Consider the following 25294-nt stretch of genomic DNA (forward strand, 5'->3'; position numbering starts at 1 on the left):
ACACTGGACTCTGTGACTCATGGGGAAGTAACCAAGTTCTACTTTAAATAAAATAATAATAAAAAAAAAAAAAAAAAAAAAAGACAAACTAAAGGCCAGATTTTCTAAGCAGGTTTTCTGAGAAGAGAGTGACAGGTGGGCTGGTGGAATGTCTTTGGAAGTATGCCTGCAGAATATCTGTATTTTTATGTACAAGAATGTTGTACTTGTATATATACTCACATAATCACCCATACAGGGAGCATACTCCGTGACAGTGGAATTCTGAACACTTGGAAAAACAAATGTGTTTTTATTTGCCAATGGTTTGACTAAGCTGGCATTGAGAAGTTCAGGAGTCTATTGTTAGGCCTGCTGTTGATTCTGGGGAAACCAGGTCACTTCCTTGCATTCTGTTCCCTTTCAAGCTCTGCCTGTCTTCTGTTTTGAACTGTAGATTTGGGGGGAACAGTGACTTCAGTGGTTGCTTGCATCGGAAGATAAATCTTTGAATGTCTGAAGCACTTTGGGGGAATAAAGACGGCAGACACCTGTGTTAAAGATCTCCCCTTTTAAAGTCTGGGAAAAGTTACACTGAATTGAAAATAGGGTGTAATCAGGGATAGCATTAGGAAGTCTTAAAAATAGGTGGCAGTATTAGCCCTACCAATAGTAAACTATTCCCTTGTGTTAATTCCAGTTGCTCTGAGTGCTTCTCTTTGTTTTTATGAAGCATTTCACTGTGGAATTTGCATGGCTACATTTCCTTTCAGTTTAGTTATAGTATTTTTTTTTTTTTTTCTGGTTTATAATAATATACTACAAGGTTTATAATATCCTGCAAGATTGACTGATAACCTGGCTGAATTGCCTCTAGTTTTGATATACTTAATTTTCTGAAAAGGTCACTTACAACTGCTTAGCCATTTTCCCTTTCATAAGAATATACAGTTACTTTTCAATTTATTTTTTTTTTTTTTTAATTGAGACATCTCTCATAGCAGGTGAGATAACTGCAGAGGTTGTTGGTTTGGTAGTTCTGTAGACTAAAGTCTTATTTTTCTGGTCAGAAGACCCAGCATGAGCAGAGGTGGTAGAAACTCCCACACAGCATCTTCCACCTAGTTGAGATACAGAGTTGAGAGGACTCAATCCTTACAGCACACCTAACTTTACGTTTCGGAACTCTTTGCCTTTCCTGTCTGAAAGTCAATTTTCTGTGTTAGGGTGTAGCCAAGAGAACCTGAGAGACTCTTACTGATGCCATCCTCCACAGGAGGATTTAGGCTTTCTCTCAACATCATGAGATACTGTTATGTATATTTGTGATTCATTCTACCATCAACTCTCACTTGCTGCTTGGATAGAAATGGGTAGTAAAGGGCTCCATACCTCATTAACACTTTTCTAACTGATTTAGGTCTCCCGGGAAAACCTAGTCCATTTTCTAGAGTTGTATCAGTTGTGACCGAGATCAGAGCAGCAAGACTGCAAAGATGACTCTGGGCTTTGACATTTCGGTGATCTATGACGGTGCTTCCAGCTATTCCAGCTGGTGACCAAGGGCCCACACCTTCCTCATAAGTGATACCTGCTACATGCTGTGTGAAAATTTAGTGATATTGGGAAAATCTTCCCAATATCACTTAAGTGGAAAAAAAGCTTACATCTTTCTGGTTAGAGTACCCTGTAATTCTGACAGACTTAAACAAGACCCCATAGCTATTCAGACTGTTCTCAGAGATGAATTTCACATTAAGATTAACTTTCAGTCTTAAGCTAAGCTCTTCTTTAAGAATTGCCACCACCGTCTTCCACGTAAGGCTGTGGGATGTGATCTCTGAAGTCCTAATAACCCGAGTGTGGTCATCACCAGTGAAAATCTACTAACTTGAAAGTGTAGTTGCAGCAGAAGGGTTCACATCTGTGCTTAACTAACTGCATTGCTCTGATTCATCCTGGTTATCTGCATTAACTCTGCAGTGAAAAGGGTCCTCAAGCAAAGAAAAATTAAAATGAGATATCACCAAGTTGATGTCAGGTGCTTCAAGACATTGAATTCGAAATTATGTTGAAGAAAGAAGTGGAAAAAAACCCCAAACAACCCACTATTCATTTAATAACAGCGTGGGGTGATGCACGAAGGAAAGTGAGATTATTCACTGGCAAACTTTGTGGAAACTTTATCACAGAAATACCAAAAGGTGAAATGAAAAATGAATGAGGGCAATTTTCTAAGGAGAATGGAAGAGTTATACAGTTCACTGTAAGGCTCAAGGTCAACCAGCTGCATTAACCCAGGCATACAGCACTGCCGTTGATGAGGTGGACCATAATGTATGCAGAGGTTAAACTCTGCTGCCATAAGGAGAGATGTAAAGATGTTGATCCCTGCTATTTCATACTGAACAAGCGTGGCTTTATCAGGGAGCCAAAAGCCTGAAGCCCTTTTCTTAAGCCAAATAGTACTTACACCACAGAGGATCCTGTAATCCGCCGTGCAGATCCATGCACGTAACCTGCTGTGCAGGTGCTTTATGGCTTCATCTGGCACAGCTAAATGTCACTGATGCCAACATTTGAACCCATGGGAACTAGTCTGAGTCATGAGTAATTTCAAACTGCGTTGCTGAAGGCTTCATCTTTTAGAAATAATGTGCATCAGAATATAGAACATAATCTCTGCTTTCAGCCAAATTGTTTGCTAAACAACAGAGTGAAACACAAACGTTTCCAATGAAATCAGCAGCAATTGTGCTTTCTTTGGGCCTTATTTACTGGGGGGAATTGAAGCCTAGCCTGAGATCTGCAGGAGTTGTACATGTTATTTTGAACACTTTCTGAAAATAATAATTCATAAATTGGGATTGGAGTAGTGTGTTTTGTGCTGGTCTTTTGTCTGTGGGGATTTAATCCTAGTTTGCACACATATGCTTCAAATCCTAATTAATTTAGACTTAATTTATGACAAGAAACATACCAAGAAATAAACAGAAATAGTCTTAAATAGGGACTTAACACTAAGAACACTTGTAAATTAAGACAAGGATATGCATTATTTAGTCTGTTTCAGACTTGTAAGTAAAATCATGTAATTTCAGTTCTATGACAGTGAGTCAACAATAACAGGTACATCACACTTACCCGGTGGTGTTTTTCTTTGTCACACTTAACAGTATGGAGGATTTATTTTGAAAAACAAGGGCTGAGGATACCTACATTCCTCCTTTTATCAGCTACTAGCCCACAGTTCAGGACAATCTGTAATGCTCTCCATTGTATCCTCTACAATACCACTTTCCAGAGCCGTCTCAGTCCTGTTTGGAAGTATCTTTTGTTTTTAATTGAAATGACAGCTTTAGAATGATAGTAAAATAATTAAATAAAGGAATAAACCACTGCCCTCTAGAAGCCTCTCTACCAAATGCAGCATTAGGAGATGATTTTGTACCTGTTAAGTGCCACTTCCTTATGAATGGTTAGCTGTGACTGTCTCAACACGAGTGCTGAGATAATTATCCATAGCGAAATCCACCCTCGAACTGAACACCAGTGGGCTTTTCTCTTTAAGTTGTTAGTGCTCATTAATGTTACAGCAAAATTTGATACTGCATCCATGTGAAAACATATCTAAAAATAATATCATGCTTCTGGACTAGAACTTTGCAAAACTCCTGTCTAAACTGATTCTAGTGATCTAGCATTCTGTTAAACAGCCAAGTTTCATCCAGAGACCTCTAGAGCTAAAATAATGCGTTTTCATAATAAGGTAAAGGAGAGCTGATGTAGCTCATGGGTATGATGGATTCATAATGTCTGGGGGGTGGGTATAGAGTGGGCCATCTCAAATTTGTCACTTAATGGAATGCAAAGTTTTCTCGCCTAGGTTTTGCCATCCAATCCTTTTCTCGGGACATTCAAGCTGTATGCCTGTTGTATCACTTGATGTCTTTTGTTCCATGCCCCTGAGCGTAGGACAATTTAGAAGATTATAAGAACAAAATTGCAGTTTCTCCTCATTCCATCAAACCAACACATTTTGAGGCACTGCAAGTCTCTGGAGTTGAGGGAAAATATCTGCTCATCCAATCTTGGCATGAGGCTAATGAGAAGAGGTTTCTACATCCTTTCATGTCTTGTACATCTGGGGAGGAGAACATGCGGTCTGACCCCAAGCATCTGAGACAAATCCCTTCTGATTTTTCTGAAGATTAAACAAGAACTTGATAGTGACACATTATAATCCAAAAGGAAGTTAAAATTGATTCCTTGTGTTTACTAACTTGTTAAATAAGTAGCATGTCAAAGCTACTGGCATGCAATAAATGCAGTTGCAAATTACCAGTAATTCAGAACTGTCCCTGGAAGGTATATTTTCATTACCCGTTCAAACATGCTGGTTGAGTACCTGGTTGCTGCTTGGTTGTGTTTTTTTCGGCAAGTAAGCTGTTAAATGATTCCCAAGTAAAATCATAGCCCCAGATGCCATTTATTGCAGCTGCACCAAGATATTTACTTTTCATCCATAATGAGAGTTTATTCACAACGGGAAAATTGTTACCTGTGTCATATAAAACTTGCAATGCCCCGCTCTCACAGAATGAACTGGGTGGCAGCGCCAAGCGAGCACTGGGGCATGGATGTGCTCTGTGCCCTGATCCTTCTTGGTAACTTAGCGGTCTGCTGGAGAACTCCACGATAGAATTACATTCTGGATGCTTGGCCTTTGCTTCACCTGCTCAGGACAAATCTTTGCTGGAAGTGAAGCTTGCATCAGGCTTGTGAAAGCTGATAGTGTGTCAGAGTTCACCTACAATAGAGGTCTTATGTGGAGACGTGGCGGTTCCTTTTCTGAAGCTGTCTTCTTCTTTTATTAATGGGATGACGTGCTCATATTCATTTATATATCTCATAAACCTCAAACTATAATGACTTAATGACTTAGCTTATGAAAAGTTCATAATTCAGTGTCTAATGTTCTTGTACGTAACTCAAAGCCTCTGCTACTTCTGACTTGTGAGAAAATGATAGGCCAAACTAAGTGACTCATTCTTTGCAGTAAAATGAGAGTATACTAATTATTTATCAGTATCTTACCCTTAATTTGGCTGAAGAAAGGGCTGATTTCATAACAGAAAACAGAGCTGTGTAGACAATAATAACCATTATAGTCAAAAAGGTTCCACCCAGATGTAAATGATAAGTCAGTTTTATATGACAGCAAAGCAGTAAATTCATGAATAGATTCCTGAAGTAGTATATATATGTGTGTGTGTGTGTATTTCCCCCTACTCACTGCCTCCTACAATGTTTATCTTAAATTCAGCTTTCAGGATCTATTTTAAAAAACACAGCATTTATAGGAACAAGGACTATTTTTCTTGGTCCCTTCTAGGGGTTACATTGGGAAATTTTTTTAAATCAGAGGTTTTTTGAGGTGGGCTGAGTTATTCTCTCTGTGGATACCTCCAAGCACAGCTGGAATACCAGTTGCACGGTATTCACACTACAGCTTCTTTAGCCTCTGAGCACCCCATATCAGGTCTTGGGGCAGGGGATGAGTGCAGGGTGGTGCCTCATGGGCAAAAGTGGAGGGGGAAGGGACCTTCCAGGGGCACTGCTGCTCAGAAGCATCTTGAACCAGATGGGAACTGACCCGTTCCTGCAGTAGCTTATATTTGGGTCAGGATGGAAAGGGCTTCAGGGCATCTTAGCTCCCTTCCTCTGTGTTGTACAGTTTCCCTTCTGCTTTACTGAGCCTCAGCACAATAATCTTCATCTTGCAAACTAATTATAGTACACCACGAAAGCCAGACAGTAATTGGGAAGGAAGGATTTAAATGTTTTGACACGTTGAGTCTCTACCAAAATTGCTGCATCTAGACTTTGACTTTCAGAAGCACAAGGCATGCACAACTTCTGAAGTGGGAGATGACATGTGCATAGAAATCAGGGACTAAAGCCACAGATATCTTTTACTTAATAATTACAGCAGTATTTGTCTGACTGTTATAACGTTTTTATCTGAGCTTGTTATCCTGGGCTCCCTTTATTTACTAGTGGAAAAATGTAGGCACTTCTAGGGCACATTTTTTCATTCTAAAATAGACATCTAAATAGGTCACATGCATCGCATCTTACAAGTGCCGATATCTTGAATGCTGATTTTAATTAAGCATTTTGGTTTAGCATTAGCGGAATTACCTCTTTACTGTTCTCGGAGCTGGCAGTATTTTCTCTTACAGAGCTGATATATATGCTCATGTGATATAAATTGTTCAAAGCACTTACCTATATCAAAACAGTGTTTTCAATGAGTCGGGAGCTACAGGTAACCTCAGTCAAGATGACCCACTTCCCATTGTTTCCAGGAGCCCTCATTAAAGGGAAATTACATCGTCACACGAGGTGCTAAAGCAAAACAATTTTTCAGCAAAAACAAAAGCTTATAGTCATATAGTTGATAATATATTATTTAGGGATGCATTTTAGAGATGTGGTGACTATGCTTATGTTTTTGGCAGACTTATAACTGTAATATATAATTACAATGCAATGATTTTTTGCCACATGTAAGTACACTTAGCCCATGTCCTTGGAAGCTTGCCGGTAGGCCTAAGAATAATTATACTATAAATGTTTAGTAATTAATGTGCCTAGTCCAAAAATTACATGTAAAAATTTGAAATCAAAGGAGTAATAATACTTAATTCTCTTATAGTTAACCTTCCAGTTATTTGAATGACTGCTAATTAGATCTAAAAACCATAAGCACACTTTTACACTAATTATAATGTTGATTATGTTGTAATTTCAGCTGCAAGAGCATAATGAGATTTACTTGTTAACCATTTCAGTACTTCATGGAGTGTACATGAAACAACTGTTGTGGGAAATCCCCATAAAGCTTACCCAAAGAGCCATGGAGATGTTGGCTGCTACTGCTCTGGACCTGTGTCAAATGCCTAGAGGTCACGGGCAGGAATTAAAGATCGTCACAAAAGCGCACAGCTAAGAGCACTTTCAGGAAAGGCAAGTATTTGATCATGTCAAAACCATGCCCAAGAGGCCTCTCTGTGTCAGAAGGAGAAGGTAGAACTGCTCGGTGCGAGCTGCCGCAGCCTGCGAGTCGGAGCAGCGGGCAGGGAGGGCAGAGGAGCTGGAAGGGACTTCCCGAGGGCACCAAGCCCCTCCAGGCAGTGATGGCAATGAGGAGGAGGTCCCACCCAGCCCCTTTGCCTTTGTCCTCTCTCCCCTCCTGCGCCAGCACTCCCTTCCTCCACGCCTTTTAGCTGTGTCAGGCCTTTCTGTTGTGTGCCACCTCTCGCTTAGGGTGGCTGTGTGGCGACCTCTGAGTCACGCAAGGAATGCAGGGTGAAGGAAGGGAGGATAGATGATGACAGTATGTCAATGGCAGGCTGAGGCCCTTCAGAGTTTTCTTCCATACTCCACCCCAGTGTATCATCACTCTCCTGTCCCCCCTTTACAACCAGCACACCGAGGGACACACTGGGAAATAGTTATAGGACCTAAATATTGTATTTTCCCAGGGCTCTGAAGCATTTTGTTCTCCAACATATCCCCATTCCCATTCCTCTGCTCCTGAATTCCATCAGGAGTGGTGGTACCATGGGTGCTTTTCCCACCCAAGAGTATTCAGTTTCAGTCTCTGCTCCACTTTGTACCACACACCAGTTTTCACAGAGGCAGAGCTCTGCTTTTCTGCACACTCCTTGGACTGATGCAACAGCCAATGCACAGGATGAAGAAATTAGGCTCCCTTTTTCTTGCCATTCTTAGAAGTAACAAGATTAGGATTTTGAACAGCTAGAAGCAGGACAAACAGCCTTCAGAAAAGAAGGAAAAACAACTGCTGTTGCTTAAAGCAATGAAACCAGCCTGCTGCAGACCTTCCCTCTTCCCCTGTCACTGATGCTCCCAGCCATGGAATAAGGGAGGGAACAACAGAAACGCTGAAAACAGGGAAGAGCAGAATTATTTGCTCAGAGACTGATCCTGCCATAGGTACCAGGAGCTTGTCTCCTCCCCTGTGAGTTAACCCCACCCTCTTTTTTTATGCTCTGGGCTATTTTGGGCAGGCAGTGAGAACTGCAGCCCTGACAGATGAGGATACTGTACCAGAGCACAGCAGCACTTGTTGCTCTGAAGAACTACACAGCCGTAACAGGGACTGTTTCTCTGCTGCCTGCCTTTTTTTAATGATTATTATTTATTTATTAACCTGCAAACTTGTTTTCTCCACTGGTTTTGATCTTTATCATTACAAATGATGTTTTAAAAGCTTTGTGAGAGCTGTTCAGAAGGGAAACCTACCCGCTGTTCAGTTGAAACCTCCTTTTGCCACTTAATAGCGGGAGATCAGCTCGTAGCCTTGGGGGTGAAAAATGACAGACTCTGTTCCTGCTAATGGGGAAGGAAGGGACCCTGAAATTGAGCTCTTTGTGAAGGTAAGTTGCACTGTGAACTGGACACTGGTGTGACTCTCGGATCAGCTCGGCTTCTACTGAATAATCAAACTTTAATTTTCTGGCACTGAGCAGAAGCGGTGTTTTGACAGCCTCTTATCTCTTGCATACACGTTCACATTGCTTTCTTCTTCATGACATTAGAATTAGGTAATGTTGTGGAGGGAGAGTCAGAGTTCCTGTATTTTGCTGTTATTTCTCTCCTCATGAGTTTGTCCTGTTATTCTTAGCCTGCTGCTTGCAATGTCCTGTGTCCTAACTTTAGACTTTAGGATTTTTCACTAAGAATCATGACTTCTCATTTTTGGGAAGAGAGCATGAAGAGCTGAAGGGTACCATGATTTGATACTTCAGCAAAAGCTTTCGGGTTTGAAACAGTAACAGATCATAAAACATAAAGGATTGAGATAAGCTGGCAGTTTTCTGGTTATTTCCTGCAACACTTTTTTTTTTTCCCCCTAATAAAATGAAAACCAAATAGGTTTTTACACTCAGTTTCCTCAGCCCGAAGCTCATTCTGATTTTATACAAGGGTAACTGAGAACAGAAACTGATTTAATGAAAAGATAGAAAAGTAAGTACACCTGTTATATGGTAGGATTTCAGAATGTTTTGACTCAGGTATGTCTGTTGGTCTTGGGCTATGAAAATCTTACCGTTAAAAACAGTGGCACGGTTCAAACTGATTACATCTACTTAATAGAAAACTTCATGCAAACTGTGTCCCAGTGAAGAGCTCAGATTTTTTGGTGATCAGAGCATGTTTCAAAGCCTCTACATACATCGAGGCTGAAATCCACTATGCCAATATGAAATGCAGGTGTTTGGTCTCTCTGAGCCTAAACCATCCCTGTAAATCAAGAGGATTATTATTAATATGCAGGAGTTACATCAGACCCTTTGCAAACAGAGTACTGAATGATTGGGAAAGCAAATTCCAGCCCCTCCCTTCTGTCAAGTTGAGGGTATATAATTGCTTTGTGCTCCCTGATGGATATTTTGGGCTGTAAGTTGAAATGTCAGCCACATCCATGGTGTGTACACATGGCCTCTTCATGAATCTTCCAAAACCAGTCAGTTCAGGTGCAGCCTTTCTGACTGAGCCAGCATTGAGGTCTTTTTCCCAAGCAAACAGATTTTACAAGAATTTCTGGTTCATAAATGCCCAGTAGATCCTTTGTGCAGAGCTTAATGTATTAAAATGGACCTGCATGGGTCCATACATCCAGATGTATGGACCATACATCCAACTTGCCTCTTACAAGTTGTTTCTACCAAAGTGAGTTTAATGGAGATGTTTGTTGGCTAAAACAAAAGTTAGTGGGATTGTCTGGCACTCTGTCATCACAAATGTATTCTGGAATGCAAGCCTTTAGCTACTGATTTGTTTTAGTGCCAACACTGTTTAATCGGGGCTGATACGGATGTTTGTGATATATGGTTCTTTGACTGCATCAGCTGTTAAAGTGAAGGTCATTGCCCAGATTCATTGTGTGAAGCTCTGGATCCATAAGTTACTGGAAAAAATTTGCACTGCATTCAATCGAGCCGTGCCATCACCTGAAGATTTATAACTCCAGAAAGAACATTTTTAGTAATGTGACTTCCTGCATAATGCATGTTACAGAATTGCATAGAGACTCTCACATAAAACTCATAATTTGCAGAGCTGGAGCAAAAGAATTAATTGGTATCTTCCTGGAGACTTTCCATTTAGGTTGAAAAATTACAATTCTTGATATTTTGGAAAGATGCCATTGATTTAATTAAAAGTCTAAAAAGTTGTATAGTAAAGCATGTAACCAGAGTATTAAATTGTACAGCTCAGAAGTTGAAAATAAAAAAGAGAAGAACATCCAAACAAGAGATGATTTGAAATTTTAAAAATAGGAGCATTTAAGAGAAATATGAACAGTTGAAAACTTCTCTGGAGCATGAAATTTAAAACAATAGGATATTAGTAAGGGGAGATAAACAGGAAGGGTGATCCAGAGAGAATCTGCAAAGGAGAAGGCACTCTATTTCAAGGCTGGAAAGGAGAATGGAAAGGTGGCAACTTTTGGATGACTATGAGATACTGGGACAAGTGGCAAATCTAAATATGCTGAACCACACTTGAGGCAAGTTTGAATAGCAGGAGATGTTGGGGTCAATGAGCATTTCATTTGATTTTTGTGGAGCTCATACTTCACTTGAGGAAAAGAGTTCTGTCCTGCATCCTTGAATAAACACAGCCAGAAAGTGCAGAGATCAGTGAGAAAAATGTAGGGCAGTAGATGTGGCCTGGAGAAAACTGTATCTTCCACAAGCACAAATAAACCAGAAAGTATTGTTTTTCACCAGCCATGGAGTCTCTAATAAAAGTGGTTTCTGTCTCAGGATAAAAAAAAGAAAGGTGTTACACAATTGCTCTATTTCGCTTTCCTATTTAACAACCAGGAGAGCAGGAGCCTTAGAAAGACAAGTAGAGAGATGATTGTAAACAAAAGAGCCGTGCTGTAACCTAATGCAGGTTAGCTATCTCCTGAGCTATGCAGATAGGCCGGGCACCACCAGAACACAGCCAGCTGAACTGCCACGGCAGAGACAGGTTAAGCGGTTATCACACCTATTTGTTATCATCCCCATTGATTTTGCTCTTTTTCTAACTGTGCCCTAACCTGGATCTGTGAGATATTTTTTTTTTTTTTTGTGAACGAATGGTTGTTCTTGCAAGATGCTTGATTGAGAGTAAACCCACCCAAATCTGGGGCAGGCCACAAGCAGGCTGGTGGTGAGAACGGGCAGGGCTGAGGAGCGGTGAGGTCCGCCGAGGAGATGGTGCCGCCTTAATCAGATCTGCAGTTTGTGTAAGCAGCCCTTTTGTGAACACTGAAACTCTCCAGCAGCAATTCTCTCTCTAAACTTGTTTGGCAAGGGATTGGAAGAGGCTGCCAGAGAGAAAGGCTTCATATGCGGTAGCGCAAGACGCTGGCAGCAGCAGCTTCAGGGAAGCGAGCATCGGGAGGTAGCGCTTGCTCTGTGCTTAACCCAGCTTGTTGTAACTCAGGTTAATTTTAATTCTTTGTGTGCTGGAGAAGCAAAGTGCTTCTGTATAAATGACACCCTGATGGAAGGTATATTTAGCCTTTTCTGGCAGTCTTGCACCTGCATACTTGAACATAATGACTAAACTGAAATGGTGCTCTTTTTGCGTACAGACTATTAAAATACATATGGGAGGATCACAGAACTGTTATGGTTTCTTTGTGTTTGCAGTGGAAACAGGTGTCTGGATGTACATCCCTTGCATTTCAGGATTAGAGTAGTGCCCAATATCTAGAAGGTTAATTTGAAGGGAGATATGTTGTATACAAGTAAAACAAAGCATGGTACAAATAAGACTTGACAATACACCTGTCTATTTGCATTGGTCAGGATGAGTGCAGTCTAGAAAGCAAACAAACCACAGGAATGGTCCAAAGTACATTTAATTTAAAAAATCTTCCTGCTTTAGAAATACTCTATAACAAGGTATATGTTAATCCATATTTCTGACAATCAAAAGACGGTAGTATCGTCACAGTAGCAGGAGAATGAGTAGTGAGCTGGCAGACAGTCATTTCTGCAAGGAGTCATTGTTATGGTTTTGAATAATAAGCATTCTGGATATGTTCATCATCTCAGGTGTACAAAAGCTTTTGCTTAAAAGGCATAAGGCTTTACTTCACAGAGTGTTCAACCACAGTCACACTGAACACCCATCTAGAAGATGGTACTTGAACTCATGAAGGTGCTTTACGAAGGTGCTTGCAAATGTAGGAAGCAAGAGAGATGTCTCAGAGGCCTTAATCTTCCACACTCACTGATTCAGACATTGAACATATTCCTATCTGCCCACTGAAGGCATAAAGGCATAAAACACACCGACCACTCTCAGCCTGTTCCTCCTGTTAGGAGCTGAGTGTTGTGCATGACCAGGCCCAGTGATGGTATTTTTGCAGTGTCTCAGGGGTACGGTACCAGCCAAGGTGTGGTTCAATGGCATTGAAGTAATTCTAGGGCCCCTTACAACCATTTCATGTTAGATTATCCCCAAGCGAAGAGGTTAGTCCTGGTATGCTCACAGTCTCCTGAAGCAGCATACAAACATGCAAGGAGCCCGCGAGTTCTTTGTCATCTTCAGTGGTTTCATTTTGTGGAGTTTTAGGTATCTGTTAGGAGTATGTTTAAAAGCGGTGGCAAGATTTGGCACCAAACTTAGTATCCCTGAAGGAATCAGTCAGTCAGAGAGCCTGGCTGTCCAGGATGAAGCAGGCATCCTGCCGATTTAGTGTGCTCCATCAAAAGCCCAAGAGTTGCTGCTGTCGGCAGGATGTAGCTGCCCTTTTCCTCTCCCTTGGTCACAATTAGCCCAGAAATTATCCCAGGGAGGTGCAAGATTTTTATGCACTCTGGGATTTCTTTTTGTGCATTTTCCTTTTTTTTTTTTTTTTTAAAATTATCTCTTCTGAAAGGTGATTTCAAACTAACCCTGGTTTGGATTTTGCTGTACTGCTGAAATATAGCCTTAAAGGAAGATACAAATAAAAATGTTACTCCTGGTATAAACAATCTTTCCCCACTACTAAGGCTTTTGTGGCTTTAAGCTAAGAGAGTCACTCTGATAAGAAAACTGATTTCGGTTTCAGAATGTTGGGGTTATCAAAACCAATAATGGCCTTACAAACTGGGAGAGAGAACTTGACAGGAACCTTTTAACGCGTTATAACAATACAGGCTCTGTAATTTATTTGATTCATAGACTGCCCTCAAGAAGTATTTGGATGATGAGTAGAGATCACAACTAGATCTGAAAGTTCATTTCTGTTTCTTGAGAAGTGTGAGTATTTTACTGGGTATTTGGCTTCCATACAGAATCATTCCTAAGTTCAGCAGAACTTTCTAGGTAAAGAGGAAATAACAAAGAGAGAAAAGCACAAGGAAGCGTAATGGTACTGAAACATCTGGTTCAACCTGTCTGGAGGTCCAAGACTCACAATAACATTCTTCTGTATCCTTGGTCTCGTGGTTGGCCAAGCCTTTCACATTTCAAGAGAGACATTGCCACCCAACAAAACAGACACGTACAGTGTGTGCAGTCTCTGACAGGTTTCAGCTGTCACCCTGGAAGTGGCCTGAGCACGTGGGGTTATTATGGATCTTGCATTTTTCATCCATTCGGAGCTGTTGAGCAGATGATGGGCGCAATGGTTCCTGTCTCTTCCAGACTTATTTTGGTGAGGCAGTTATGAACAGCAGCCTAAGTCTCCTCTTCTAGTGCACTGGCTTTGTGCATTGGTTATCAAATTTGCAAGGTTTACTAGTAGTCCAGACACCAGCATCTGTACCAGGAAGAAAACAATTTTACTAGGTTTGTTTAAACATCTATAAATATGTTTCATAAGCTCCATGCAGGAGACTCAAGTATTTCAGTGTAATTCTGACTTGATTCCTACCTTGATTAGATCTTTTCAAATTGGGACTGACTAGGTTGAAACCTACAGAGTTTATATATATATAAATACATATATACATATATATATATATATATAATGGGCACAAGAAGAGAGTCAGGCCTCCTAAATTTGAATCACAATTTCATAGTAACTCCACTACAGACACAATTAGGGAAATTCTGCCTGGACTGCTAGTTACTTCTCTGGTCTTTTTATTAACCATTTTCAATAAAATGATAAAAAGAATAGTCAAGGGAAAACCATATATCTTGACAAGATCTAATTTTGCTTTAATCTTATATTGTTAAAAAATAATTCAATACATTAACAAATAGTTGCCTAGCAAATGTTTTAAAATTACAAGTTGCTTGTTTTATCTTGTGATGAAGAAAAGCAATACTTTAAAGAAGATTTAGCCTGAGTTATACAACCCAGAGTCTGTATGTCTGTGTGTCTGTTTTCTCTCTCAGCATTTGCAGGTTTTGTTTTGCATCAAGACAAGTCCCTCATTGGTGGGAATATTAGAGACAGGCAGTGAATAGTCTAAGCAGGCCAAACTTATAAAAGGACTTGGCAGGGACATAATCACTATCCCTGCCACGTTGAACCTAGTCTGGAATGCTTTTAGGATTGCTTGGGAAACTGGATCTCAAGTTCAGAGGGGATTTTCAACTATGCCTCCTTCTGCCTAAGTTCATGATCTAATCATTAGTTTATAGATAAAGATGAATGACACCTTTATCTGCCATGGTTTGGGGTTTTTTCTCATATAAATGGCTGTGACTACTTGCTTTTTATTGAACTTGATGGTGTCAATATATATGTTAATAGTGACCAAAACATCTGATTAAAATCAAACATATTCAAATACTTTGTTGAATATGTATAGACTTTATTTCTTTAAATACCTTTAAAAATTGGATTCACAATTTGAATGGTTAAGACTTCAGAAACATTCAGGATGGGTTGTATCCCCTGGCCATAAAACCCAGTCAGGTTTGTGCTGCTGAGTTTAGTGGCAGCAGAGTTAGGCCGGCTTATGTATACGTGAGATTTTGTTTAAACTCCACCTACTAGCTCCTTCCTTTATTCCAACTTTTCTGAGACGCATAGTGAAATCAGGTAAATACAGTATTTTAATTCTATCATGGAGAATTGGTGGTATTCATAATTATTATTGCTTGTACTTAGAAACAGCCATCAGTATGCTTTGAGTCCTCTATGTTTAGCTGCAGATTGCTCTTTTTCCATCTCTGGCAGCACACATCTCGTCAGGCTCACAGGTTGTTGTGTCATGGTTCAGCGATGACAGTGAAGCTCCAGTAAGTGTCCCCAGGAAACTTTTATTGGCAATATATGGCTCTGCTGTGGCTATTCCAGAGTGTCAAATGTCACAGCGATCATTTGACATAGCATCCCAAAAATATACAGGGATCCTTTCCAAGAGAGCCTGTAGGAAGTATGTCTGCCTGTGCTCCAAAGTTAAATGTTGGTATTAGTTCACCTGGCTGTGTCAAATGTATTTTGATGGAAGGCTGTGTAAGGATTGTTTAGGATAACATATTGATCATTACAACAACAATATTACTTAGAGCTTGAATGACACCTAATTCTTAAAAATCTGGTAGGTATCAACAAAATAATGCCATCAGTGCTGCACATAGGAGACATAACAACTAATTTTCCATTTTGCAGCTGAGATCTCTGGTAGAAGATTTTTCAAATTACTCATTTTTAACAGAGTTAGCTGTTAAAGGGCTGTGAGTTTGTGTGTTAGTTTTATACATGAATTAAAGATTTCAAGGATACTTTTTTTTCAGCAAAGTCTGACTCAAAGTCATAGGGAGAATCAGCTGGAATAAGGAAGGATTTGGTTTTATGCTAGATTCATACTGTGTTCAAGTCTATAAAACTCAGGTGAACTAGGAAATCAGAGCAGGTACCTAAAGTGCTATAGTAGGTACTCTGAAAATAGCTTCAGGTGGTTGGTTTGACACATTAAAGTTTAACACTGACAAAGACCAAAATAGATGCTCATTCCCTTTTCTTCCTTGCCCCTTGCTCTCCCCATTTGTTTGCATTTATGTATTGCTGACACGCAGTAAAATTCATCTAGATGCAATAACAATGATATATATGTACATCTGGAGCTATGGGTAAAAAGAAATACTTGACTTATGTAGGTCTGATAAGTTTAATCATCATCATGTATTCCTGGCAGGATTTTTTATATTAGATTTAAGAGTTGGAAATTATTACAGTGGAACAAAAGTAATTCAAAATGTGTTCAGCTGTGTTTTGAAGTTCCAAAGCCAGTAATTGTATCTAATAATACATAAGGGTAGAACTTTCTGCAGCTGATTACATTTACAGCATGTCATTGCTGCTTGCTACACAACTTGACTGCAAGTTCACACATAAATGTAGAACAGGCCCACAGGATGTTTTCTCCGACTGTGTTAAATTAAATGATTCTTTGTAAATGAATATTATTCTGTCCCTCTCAATAATAATTTCATAACTTATCTTTTAGAGTGTTTATGATTTTACCCTTCTATAGGTATCATTTTTTAATGTTGGTGTTCACTGGCTGTAGTGGATCTTCAGTGATATAACACAGATTCCTCTTTGATTCAGTGACTCTGGTGCACCACAGAAATTGTGTGGTTGCAGTATCATAAGAGAAAATGTGCTCAGAAAAGAGACTGGGGCACAGAGCACCTGAGATACTGTTCTGTTATGCACCATAACCATTTTGCTATGCTAAAATGCCCTCAAACATTGTCAAAATCCAAATCAATGTATTTTTGACTTTCCATTCAGTGTTTCAGCACTTTAACTTAACACAGAGCAGCCACAGCTCCAACCAAGTAGAAACTCTGATGATTTTTTTTTTTTTTTTGTTCAGCTGTAATCAAAGTTTGAAAAGATCCTGCTATGCAAATTCTGCAACATATTAAGCTCAGTAATATTGCTAGATTACCACCCAATTTATTGGAAGGCTTTATTTACTCTTCTGCCTCCTTCAATGACTTGAGGCAAGTTATTTGGGCTTTCCTCAACTTGGTAAAATGCTGATACTAGTCCTTCTCCACCAGATGTGGACACACTGTGGGAGCAGGGAACATTCTTTACCCTTCATCTCAGCATGGCATCCTGAACACCACTTAAAATAAAAATGTGTGATGGGATCAGGTCTCTGATGTAGAACTGCCTCCTAACAGAATATATTGAAAATCTTGATTTCCTGGACATAAAAGAAATAAAACCAGAGAAAACTGGACATTTGTCTGCTCCCAGGTACAGGCTGTTGGGTGCTTTATTGGGTGGGTGTCTGGACATGGGCTAGCTCCAACGCAGGGTTTGTGCAGCCGTGTTGCACCGCGCTGTGCCCCGCCAGGGAGTGGTGTGGTGGGACGCTCAGCTTGAGCTGTCTCCCAGCTGTCTCCCACAGCAGTTGAGCTCCTTTCTGCTGGCACCCTCTCCACTCTTTTCTGCCCTTCTTTTTCCATCTCAAGGTCTTCTATCTTCTGTAGTACCTACTTTTTCAATTTCTCTGTTTTCTTTCTGCTTATTCTCACAGTCATTCAGACTCATAAATTTAATACCAGTGTCCTAATCCCCATGATTTCTGTGTTGGTCCCCAGGGTACCCTGGTTCAACTTCTGCCTAAGAGGTATTGTATATCTGGAGCTCAGGTGCTTCTCCAATTTTTTTCCTATGCACTTGATTGCCAAAAGATGTTGAAATAGCTCCTTTATATGTATTTCTGGCAACTCCGCATAAAACTGAGATAAAGCACTAATTGAAATGTATTTCAAGAGGATTGTGTTGTAATAACTTACTAATGCCTCTGTAGTACAGTAGGAGTCAAACCTACCCCTACTACAGCTACTCCGGGATAAATGACATTATATTCAGGATAAATTTGCTCAAGTAGTGATAGTTTGCTCTTCTAAATCCTCATTCTTAATAGTCAATAATTTTGTTACAATTTCTGTGATAATTTCTGTCACAGCAAGTGACAGAAACCCATGGCATTCACCTGTATGTGCTTAATGCAAAATGTAATAAGAATGTTCAAAACCTAATATTCAAGGCTGAAGATGATTTAAATTTGCTTTAAATTCTATATAATTTACTTTAAATTCTATAAAACTTGAGTTTCACACATTTAAAACTTGAGGAGTTTATATATAGGAATAGTATTTTTTTTTTCCTCCTTATGTAAGTCAGACTTTGAAAAAATCCATTTCTTGACTATTTTTGTTGCTTCTCTTGCATCTGTTGGTTTCCTCTGGACTAAGAAAAAAATATAATGACTCAGTTTGCCATTCACCAATATTTCGGGTATTAAAACCTGTTCATGATACTGCGAATAGAGTTGACACACTGAGGAAGTTTGCTTAATTTAAATATGGCTTTAGTTTCCCTTTCTGTTAACCATAAAGATGCCAAAGCAGATATAGACTTTTCTAACTTCTGCTGCTAATAAAGACATATAAATATAATGCTCTACTGTTTGGAAAAGGGATAATCACCTCCAAAAAGTGTGTGCTGCTGCAGGCTAGCAGTGGAGTTTGAAGTATGATGTATTCCATGGAAATATGTGCTCCATCTCAAAAAACATTTGACAGCTAAGCTCAGCTGTCTGCAATTCAGGAAAGATAGTTTAGCAGAGGTTTTAAATGTTCAGCAATTTGTTTGGGTTTTTTATTTTAGATACTTAGTAGTAAAACACAGAGTGATAATAGAAGTTCTATAACCATCATAGATGCTGATAGCTGTTAAGGGTACTTAGACCCCAGTTCTGCAAAGGAGGCTGTGCAGGCTGCTGGATGCTTTGGCAGCCGTCTCTGAACATGATTCTCTTTGCAAAACCCAGTTCCTGCGATAAAAAACACAGAAGCCTCTTTAGAGCAATTCTGGAGAATTTTACAGTCCTGGTCAGCACTTTACAGGTACAGAAGCTGAGAATTTGTGGCCTTGTGCAAGGAGGTCCAGCACAAACACCACTCCAGTTCTGTGCTCCATCCTTTAGGCATAGCTCTTGTGTCTTTTGTTTTTTTTGTACAGCACTTAGCACGACTGATTCAGTGTTCATGTGCCACACTTCCTTAGTAATTCATAGTAAATATACCAATAATAAATACACAAATTATACTAGTCACAACTATGCTTTTTATTTTTTTTCCCTTTGTTATTAGTAGTGAGGGGTCAAGGTTTACATTATCTTTTGGCTGGCTATTTTAAATGCACACAGAGCTAATTGTGTTATGATAGTGGAAAAGATGTAGAGAAAAAGAATTTTAAGGCTTAAAAAATACTTAAGATTGCCATCCTTAAGGCAGTCCTTCTCATTTAAGTAAAAGACTAAATGTCACTTGACTGCAATATTAAATGTATCTGTAGGGGGCTTTTTAATATAGTAGTAATGAGTACAACAAGACATATTAATAGTTAGCTAAGGTCAGATCTAGTCAAGTTAGAAAAAGCTTAGTAGTAACTGTAAATTTTGGAAACCATTGGAATGAACTTCCAAAGAAGTCATGCCCTTTCTTCTGTTTCAGATCAAGACTAGATGTGCTATAGTGAAACACGTATAGTTAGAGTCAATAAAGAAATAAACAAGCCATAAAATCTGCAAACCAGGAAAGCATTGCAATGGAGGATATCTTGACAAACCGGAACAGGGCTTGGTTCAAGCACAGAAGAAACCTTTGATTTCTGTGTCTCTGAACAAAATTGGTCGAAGTGAGTCTGATAGAAATGATGTTCGGAAGCTGTTTACATGTCTTAAAATATCTCTTGGTGTCCTGGGTGTGATGATGGGATGTGACTAGTTCAGGTGGTGGTTAAATATGTGATTGCTTATCTTTGTCTGGATATGCAAGGCCAGACTTCAGAAGGGCCTCCAAAAGGCTGAGTGGATGCTGGCTTGGCCAGGATCTGTCTGCTGTGTCAGTACAGGTCAGACTTTGAGGCTGAGATGGAGGAAGAGCTAAATTGGGAGATATGAGAGCTGAATTCCCTTTCTGTCTGTCATTGTCTGAGTCATACGACACCCCCATGCCTTGGCTTGATTTCTTATGAAACATCTTCACCAACATTCACTTTCATATCTGTGTAGCCCAGTAGCTTGTCCAGCTATACTTACATTCCTTCTTTTCTCTTTATATAGAAAAATGACTGTAACAGCTACTCAAGCATTGTGGTTTAACTCCTCACAAAATACTGAATTAATTCTCAGGGTGAGCAGGTTCTTCTCCATATCAATTGACAAGTTTGTCCTCCCCATGACATTTTAACACCCAAATAAACATCCTGATCCTTGCCACCCACTGCATATAGCTATTGTTGTTTTAGGTGCCAGTGCATGTTTGTACCTGTGTATTGTCTGAAACAAGTGGAAATCAGAAAAACTGGCCTCGATGGATCATCGCTATTGTTGACAGTGTTTTTCTAGATTGTGATTCAATTTGTGTGGGTCAACGGGCATGTTGTATTACTGCTTTCCTTTTGCTTTTAGCTGCTGAATGGGCAGCTTCAAACAGATACGAATGCATATCATGGGAGGAAATTATTTTCTTTCACTGCCCTGTGTTTTGTGATGAGCCATTGCTGCTGATTCAGTGTGCAACTGGAGACCTGTTTCGTTTGTTTATTTTATTGATAGTATTTTTTAAAAAGCTGTTCCTGGATGAAGAGGGGTTGAATCATGGAATATTCTTGCAGGTTATAAGATCTCTCAGAATGGCAGCTTTAGTTGCTTTTTCTGTGCCCCGTTCTTTTAAATGTGCAGGACATGCCAAAAGGATCCAGTGCTCCAAACCCCTTCATTATTAAGTCTTTATTTAGATTTCCACTAGCATTTGGATCATTTTAATTTACATTTCTTCTCTGACTGTTGACTTGCCCATGCAGTTTGTCAAGGAATATTATTTTTGCCTTGATTTACTGACTTGTCTTTTCTTGTATTGAGGTGCTCTAACTTCAGATTTTTGGTTTTGTTTTCTTTCTAAAGTCAGTATATCTGAATCCCCCCAGTTAACCTCTAGATCAAGTTCTAGATCAGGGTCTTGTTTGGGGTTCAAAAATGGTCCGTTGCTTCCTCTGCATTAAGCATTCACCCTGCTCCAAGACAGAGCCATGAGGATCTCCTCAGAGTGCATGAATGTAATCTTCTGGGGGTTTAGTTCACCTCCAAGTACGTATTTCTCCAAACACCCCGTAAGTCTTACCTCTCACTGTTCAGTCTGTAATAACAGCAGATGAACGTGCATGCAGGAAGACTTGTTTCAGACTGGGGAGTATGTACCTGCCCATCCTGGTACGCTGAAACCAGCAGCCCTACGATATGTGTCTGTGGGGACACCTCACCCTCTTACTGGGTTGAGCATAATCTCTGCCTGATGGCCTGATGGTTCGATATTTATCTCAAAAGAGATGATTCTACAAGAACAATAATAATTTTTAAAAGTGATGACTGTAGACAGCAACTCAGGTCCAGCCTTGGAGAGCCTGGAAAGGATGTCACCAGGAGGGGCGCTTAGAGGAAGTGCAGTCCAACTCCCCTGACAAAGAGACGAACTTTGAAATGTGAATTTTCTTTTCCAGGGGAAGGAAATGCCTCTCTCCCCCAACCTTGGCCACCACTCCCAGCCCCATCTGCACATGTGGCATCACCTTGTTGCAGATCTCATGGGCAAGAAGGGCTTTTCATAATTAGCCCCTGGACATCTCTTCCACTCTGGGCACCAATGATTTTCTTTTTAAATTGATTTTTAAAAATATACGTAAATATTTTATTTATTTAAATGTATTTATTTCAATATTTATTTAACATTCATTTAAAGCCATATTCAGGACCATTGAGAGTAAGTGAGGTTAGTAGTAATTGTGTTGTGCCACACTGTCAGAAAGAGGGGTTTTGTACTGACTGATATTTAGCCCTTCATTGGAAGTGTGAATTTATGGGATTTCTCTGTATTTGTTATTTTTAAAGAACACCTGTGTGCTTGGCATTTCACAATAATGGAAAAAATTCTCTATTTCAGAGAGAATTATAAGTAAACATGAAAAATTAGCTAATTCTTCATAGCTTATTCATTCACTTGAGTGAATTTGGCCTAGCTGTACACAAATATATATAGAATCTTCAGAAATTCTCTTGCCAAATGCTAGTTTTTCAATTACATCATTAACCTGGGTGTTCCAATAAGATGTTCTCGGTGGGTGCTTGGCATATGGGGTTCAAATGGCATTCTGCAGATTGCAGTTGTTCAGGCTAACAGCTCTCCGACAGCCTGCAAATGGAAACTGTGGCCTGCTCTGAGCAGGAGCACAGGGTAAAAGAAAATGCTGCCTGAGAAACTTCCTAAATGAAGCTGGATGAGATTCAACCCTTCTCTAGATATGATAATTAGGCCCATTTACCTAAGAGTGTAGCACCAGAAGGTGGTAAGGTGTGAATTATAATTGATTAGCCATGCTGGGAAATAAATTAACTGTGCCTCTTAACAGATTGTACAACAAACTGTAAATATAAAATAAACCAGTAAATATAAAATATAAAATAGTTTATATAAAATATAAATCTGTGAGTATAAAATATAAATATGTAAATATAAAATATATAGAAGTAGTGTAGAAGACTAGAAAGATTGTAGATTGATAGCATGAAATCTCTGTCTAATCCATCTAGAATAAAATCTAGGTCTGAAGCACATGCATGGGATAGGAAGGATGATGTGCTGCTATCACAGCACAAAATCCAGCTCTATCAGCCCAAACCTGAGTGTTCAGTTTAAACTGTAACAACAAATTCTAGCAATCATTAAGTGAATGTTTTCCTATAGAACAGGCAATAGGACCAAGATGGTTCACATAATATTTTGTGTGTTTTGTTTAGCCTGAGAGCAGAAAAACTGTGACAAAGAACTTGTTTTAAGAGTGCCAAGCAGTGATTAGGTCTACAGTGTTGCTAATCATGAAAGGATTGTGAAGCCAGAGGGAAGCAGAATAATGGTTTGACTTCCAGAGTTTGGTTCAAGACTGTCTTCAGAGGAGGAGAAGCTGGCACCTTCTTATGAACTTAATGATAAACGGGTGAGAGGACTTACAGGGCATGATCCCTGCGTCATGCTCCATTTACACCATATCAAATGGGATTTGTTTAATTTGAATAAGGCAGCTGGGTGACAATGTCAGAGAAATAGACTGGCCATTCAGGGGAAGGGATCGAAGCTGGGGGAAGATTCCGTAGAATCATAGAACAGTTTGGGTTGGAAGGGACCTTAAAGATCAACCAATTCCACCCCCCTGCCATGGGCAGGGCCCCCTTCCCCCAGCCCAGGGTGCTCCCAGCCCGGTCCAACCTGGCCTTGAACCCTTCCAGGGAGGGGGCAGCCACAGCTGCTCTGGGCACCCTGGGCCAGCGCCTCACCCCCCGCACAGGGAAGAATTTCTTCCTTATATCTAATCTAAATCTCCCTTCTGTAAGTTTAAAACCATCACCCCTTCTCCTATACCCCCACCCCCTGACCCAGAGTCCCTCCCCACCTCTCCTGTCCCCCCTTTAAGCCCTGGGAGGCCGCTCGAAGGGCTCCCCGGAGCCTTCTCTTCTCCAGGCTGAACCCCCCCAACTCTCTCAGCCCGGCCCCCCAGGGGAGCTGCTCCAGCCCCCCCAGCATCTCCGTGGCCTCCTCTGGCCCCGCTCGAGCAGCTCCGTGTCCTTCTGCTGTTGGGGGCCCCCGAGCTGGCCCCAGCACTGGAAGCGGGGGGCCAGGTGGGGTCATTTCAGTGTTGATATCACTGACTTAGTTGGTGAAGCCAGTGAAGAGACTATGTATTATTTTTGTGGGAGGGAGAGCCTGAGCAAGATTACTTTGAGGAGAAGGTTACTGGTTGATTCTGAGACAGGTATGATAGGAAATAATAGGCTGGAGAAGAATTCGGCTGTACGACCATGCTAGGGGTCATTGCTAGTTTTCTTGGAGATTGGTCCATTTGAAGCATGAAGGGCCTGGGTGAGAGAGGGACTCAGGAGTGATGAGAATAAGATAATAATAATAAAATTATATTGGGAATAGACAGCATGATCAAGGGTCCCGAAGGACAGTAAGAGGTGAAGAGGTGCTAGGAAAATTACAATGGCATAATTAAGTGAGATTTTGTATAAAGGGAAGAAAAGTAATAATTATTTTAATAAGTAGCACTGAATTAAACTTAATTAAATTTTTTTTCTATGCTGGATATCAGGATAAAATGAAATTAGAGGAAATTATTCTAAGCATCAAGTCAAAATGTGTATTGAGAGAACTGTCAAAATAATTTCCTATGGGAAGTTTGTAAAGCAGCATCACTGGAGCATTCCAAACTGACCCAAACAGTATAGATAGTTATTTAAGAAATCATCCTGCACTGAGATGGCAGGTAGACAAGAAGTGGGATCCAAACTCCACTCACTGATCTAACTATTTTCCCTATTTGCAACATTTACCATATATTAGTTTCAGAAGTCTGTACCATAAATTACTTGTAAATTGTACTTCTACTGGTATACACAGTTATTCAAAATTTCTCAGTATCTTTTGGAAAGCATCACTTCTTTTCTTGACCAATTGATATTGAAAATGCAAATTGTTTTGTTCCTAGATGAGTCTCATGGAATGCTTGCTTGCTGTTTGTGTGTACGTCTTAGACTCTTGTTTTCATTGAAGGCATTTACATTTACAAACTCAGAACTTGCTCTCTGTTTCTTGTTTAATTAAATATTCAGAGTGCTGCATTCCCCTCCTTTTTAGATGTCTATCAGCAAAGGCTACCTTTGCAACACCCCTTTAATGGCTAAATTTGACTGTATGTCTGTGTGAATGATGGGATGAACAAATACAGCAGTTTTTGGCAGATAAGAAAATATTAAAGATGGATAAATATCCCCTAAGCACTAAACTCTGTAATGAAGTATCTGGGAACCAGAAAATATGTTTATATTGCATTTGTATACTCGTGGCAGTAAGGCTTGGTCCAAATGCTGGAACTATTTTATTGGTAAGTAATTATTTTACTGAAGGTATTGCGGGTTGCATTGGGAAGTCATATCAAGATGGAAACACCAAAGAAAAGACTAGTCTGAGCCTGTGATGTGCTGCTCTTTTGCAATGCAACTTGATCTGCTTTCAGTGAATGTCGTAAACATTCACTGCATCTCGGGCTGAAACTTCTCTCATACGCTCTGAAGCGCTGTTAACTTTGGCGATACAAAAGGAGATAGAAAGACCAAGTCCTGCCCATTGCAGGATAGATCCTGAGAGTTACTGATTCATCCCATTTAAAGTCACTGATAAACAA

The 25294-nt window shown here is 40.0% G+C and overlaps 1 protein-coding gene across 3 annotated transcripts in view; it reads left to right on the top strand.

The window, feature by feature from the left end:
- The window catches only part of CLIC5 (chloride intracellular channel 5), a 75650-nt gene that overhangs the window by 11840 nt on the left and 38516 nt on the right, over positions 1 to 25294 (top strand). The window contains exon 1 of one of the 3 annotated variants that reach the window (XM_033005016.2): positions 8200 to 8447. The exons of the other annotated variants lie outside the window; for them this stretch is intronic. Coding sequence (XP_032860907.1) covers positions 8385 to 8447 — 63 coding nt within the window. The 5' untranslated portion in view covers positions 8200 to 8384. Of the gene's footprint in view, positions 1 to 8199; positions 8448 to 25294 lie in introns of those variants that run through there. 3 annotated transcript variants of the gene reach the window in all.

This window comes from Tyto alba, unplaced genomic scaffold (genome assembly GCF_018691265.1).
Source record: "Tyto alba isolate M040663 unplaced genomic scaffold, T.alba_DEE_v4.0 Super-Scaffold_40, whole genome shotgun sequence".
In the NCBI taxonomy this organism is placed as follows: Eukaryota; Metazoa; Chordata; class Aves; order Strigiformes; family Tytonidae; genus Tyto; species Tyto alba.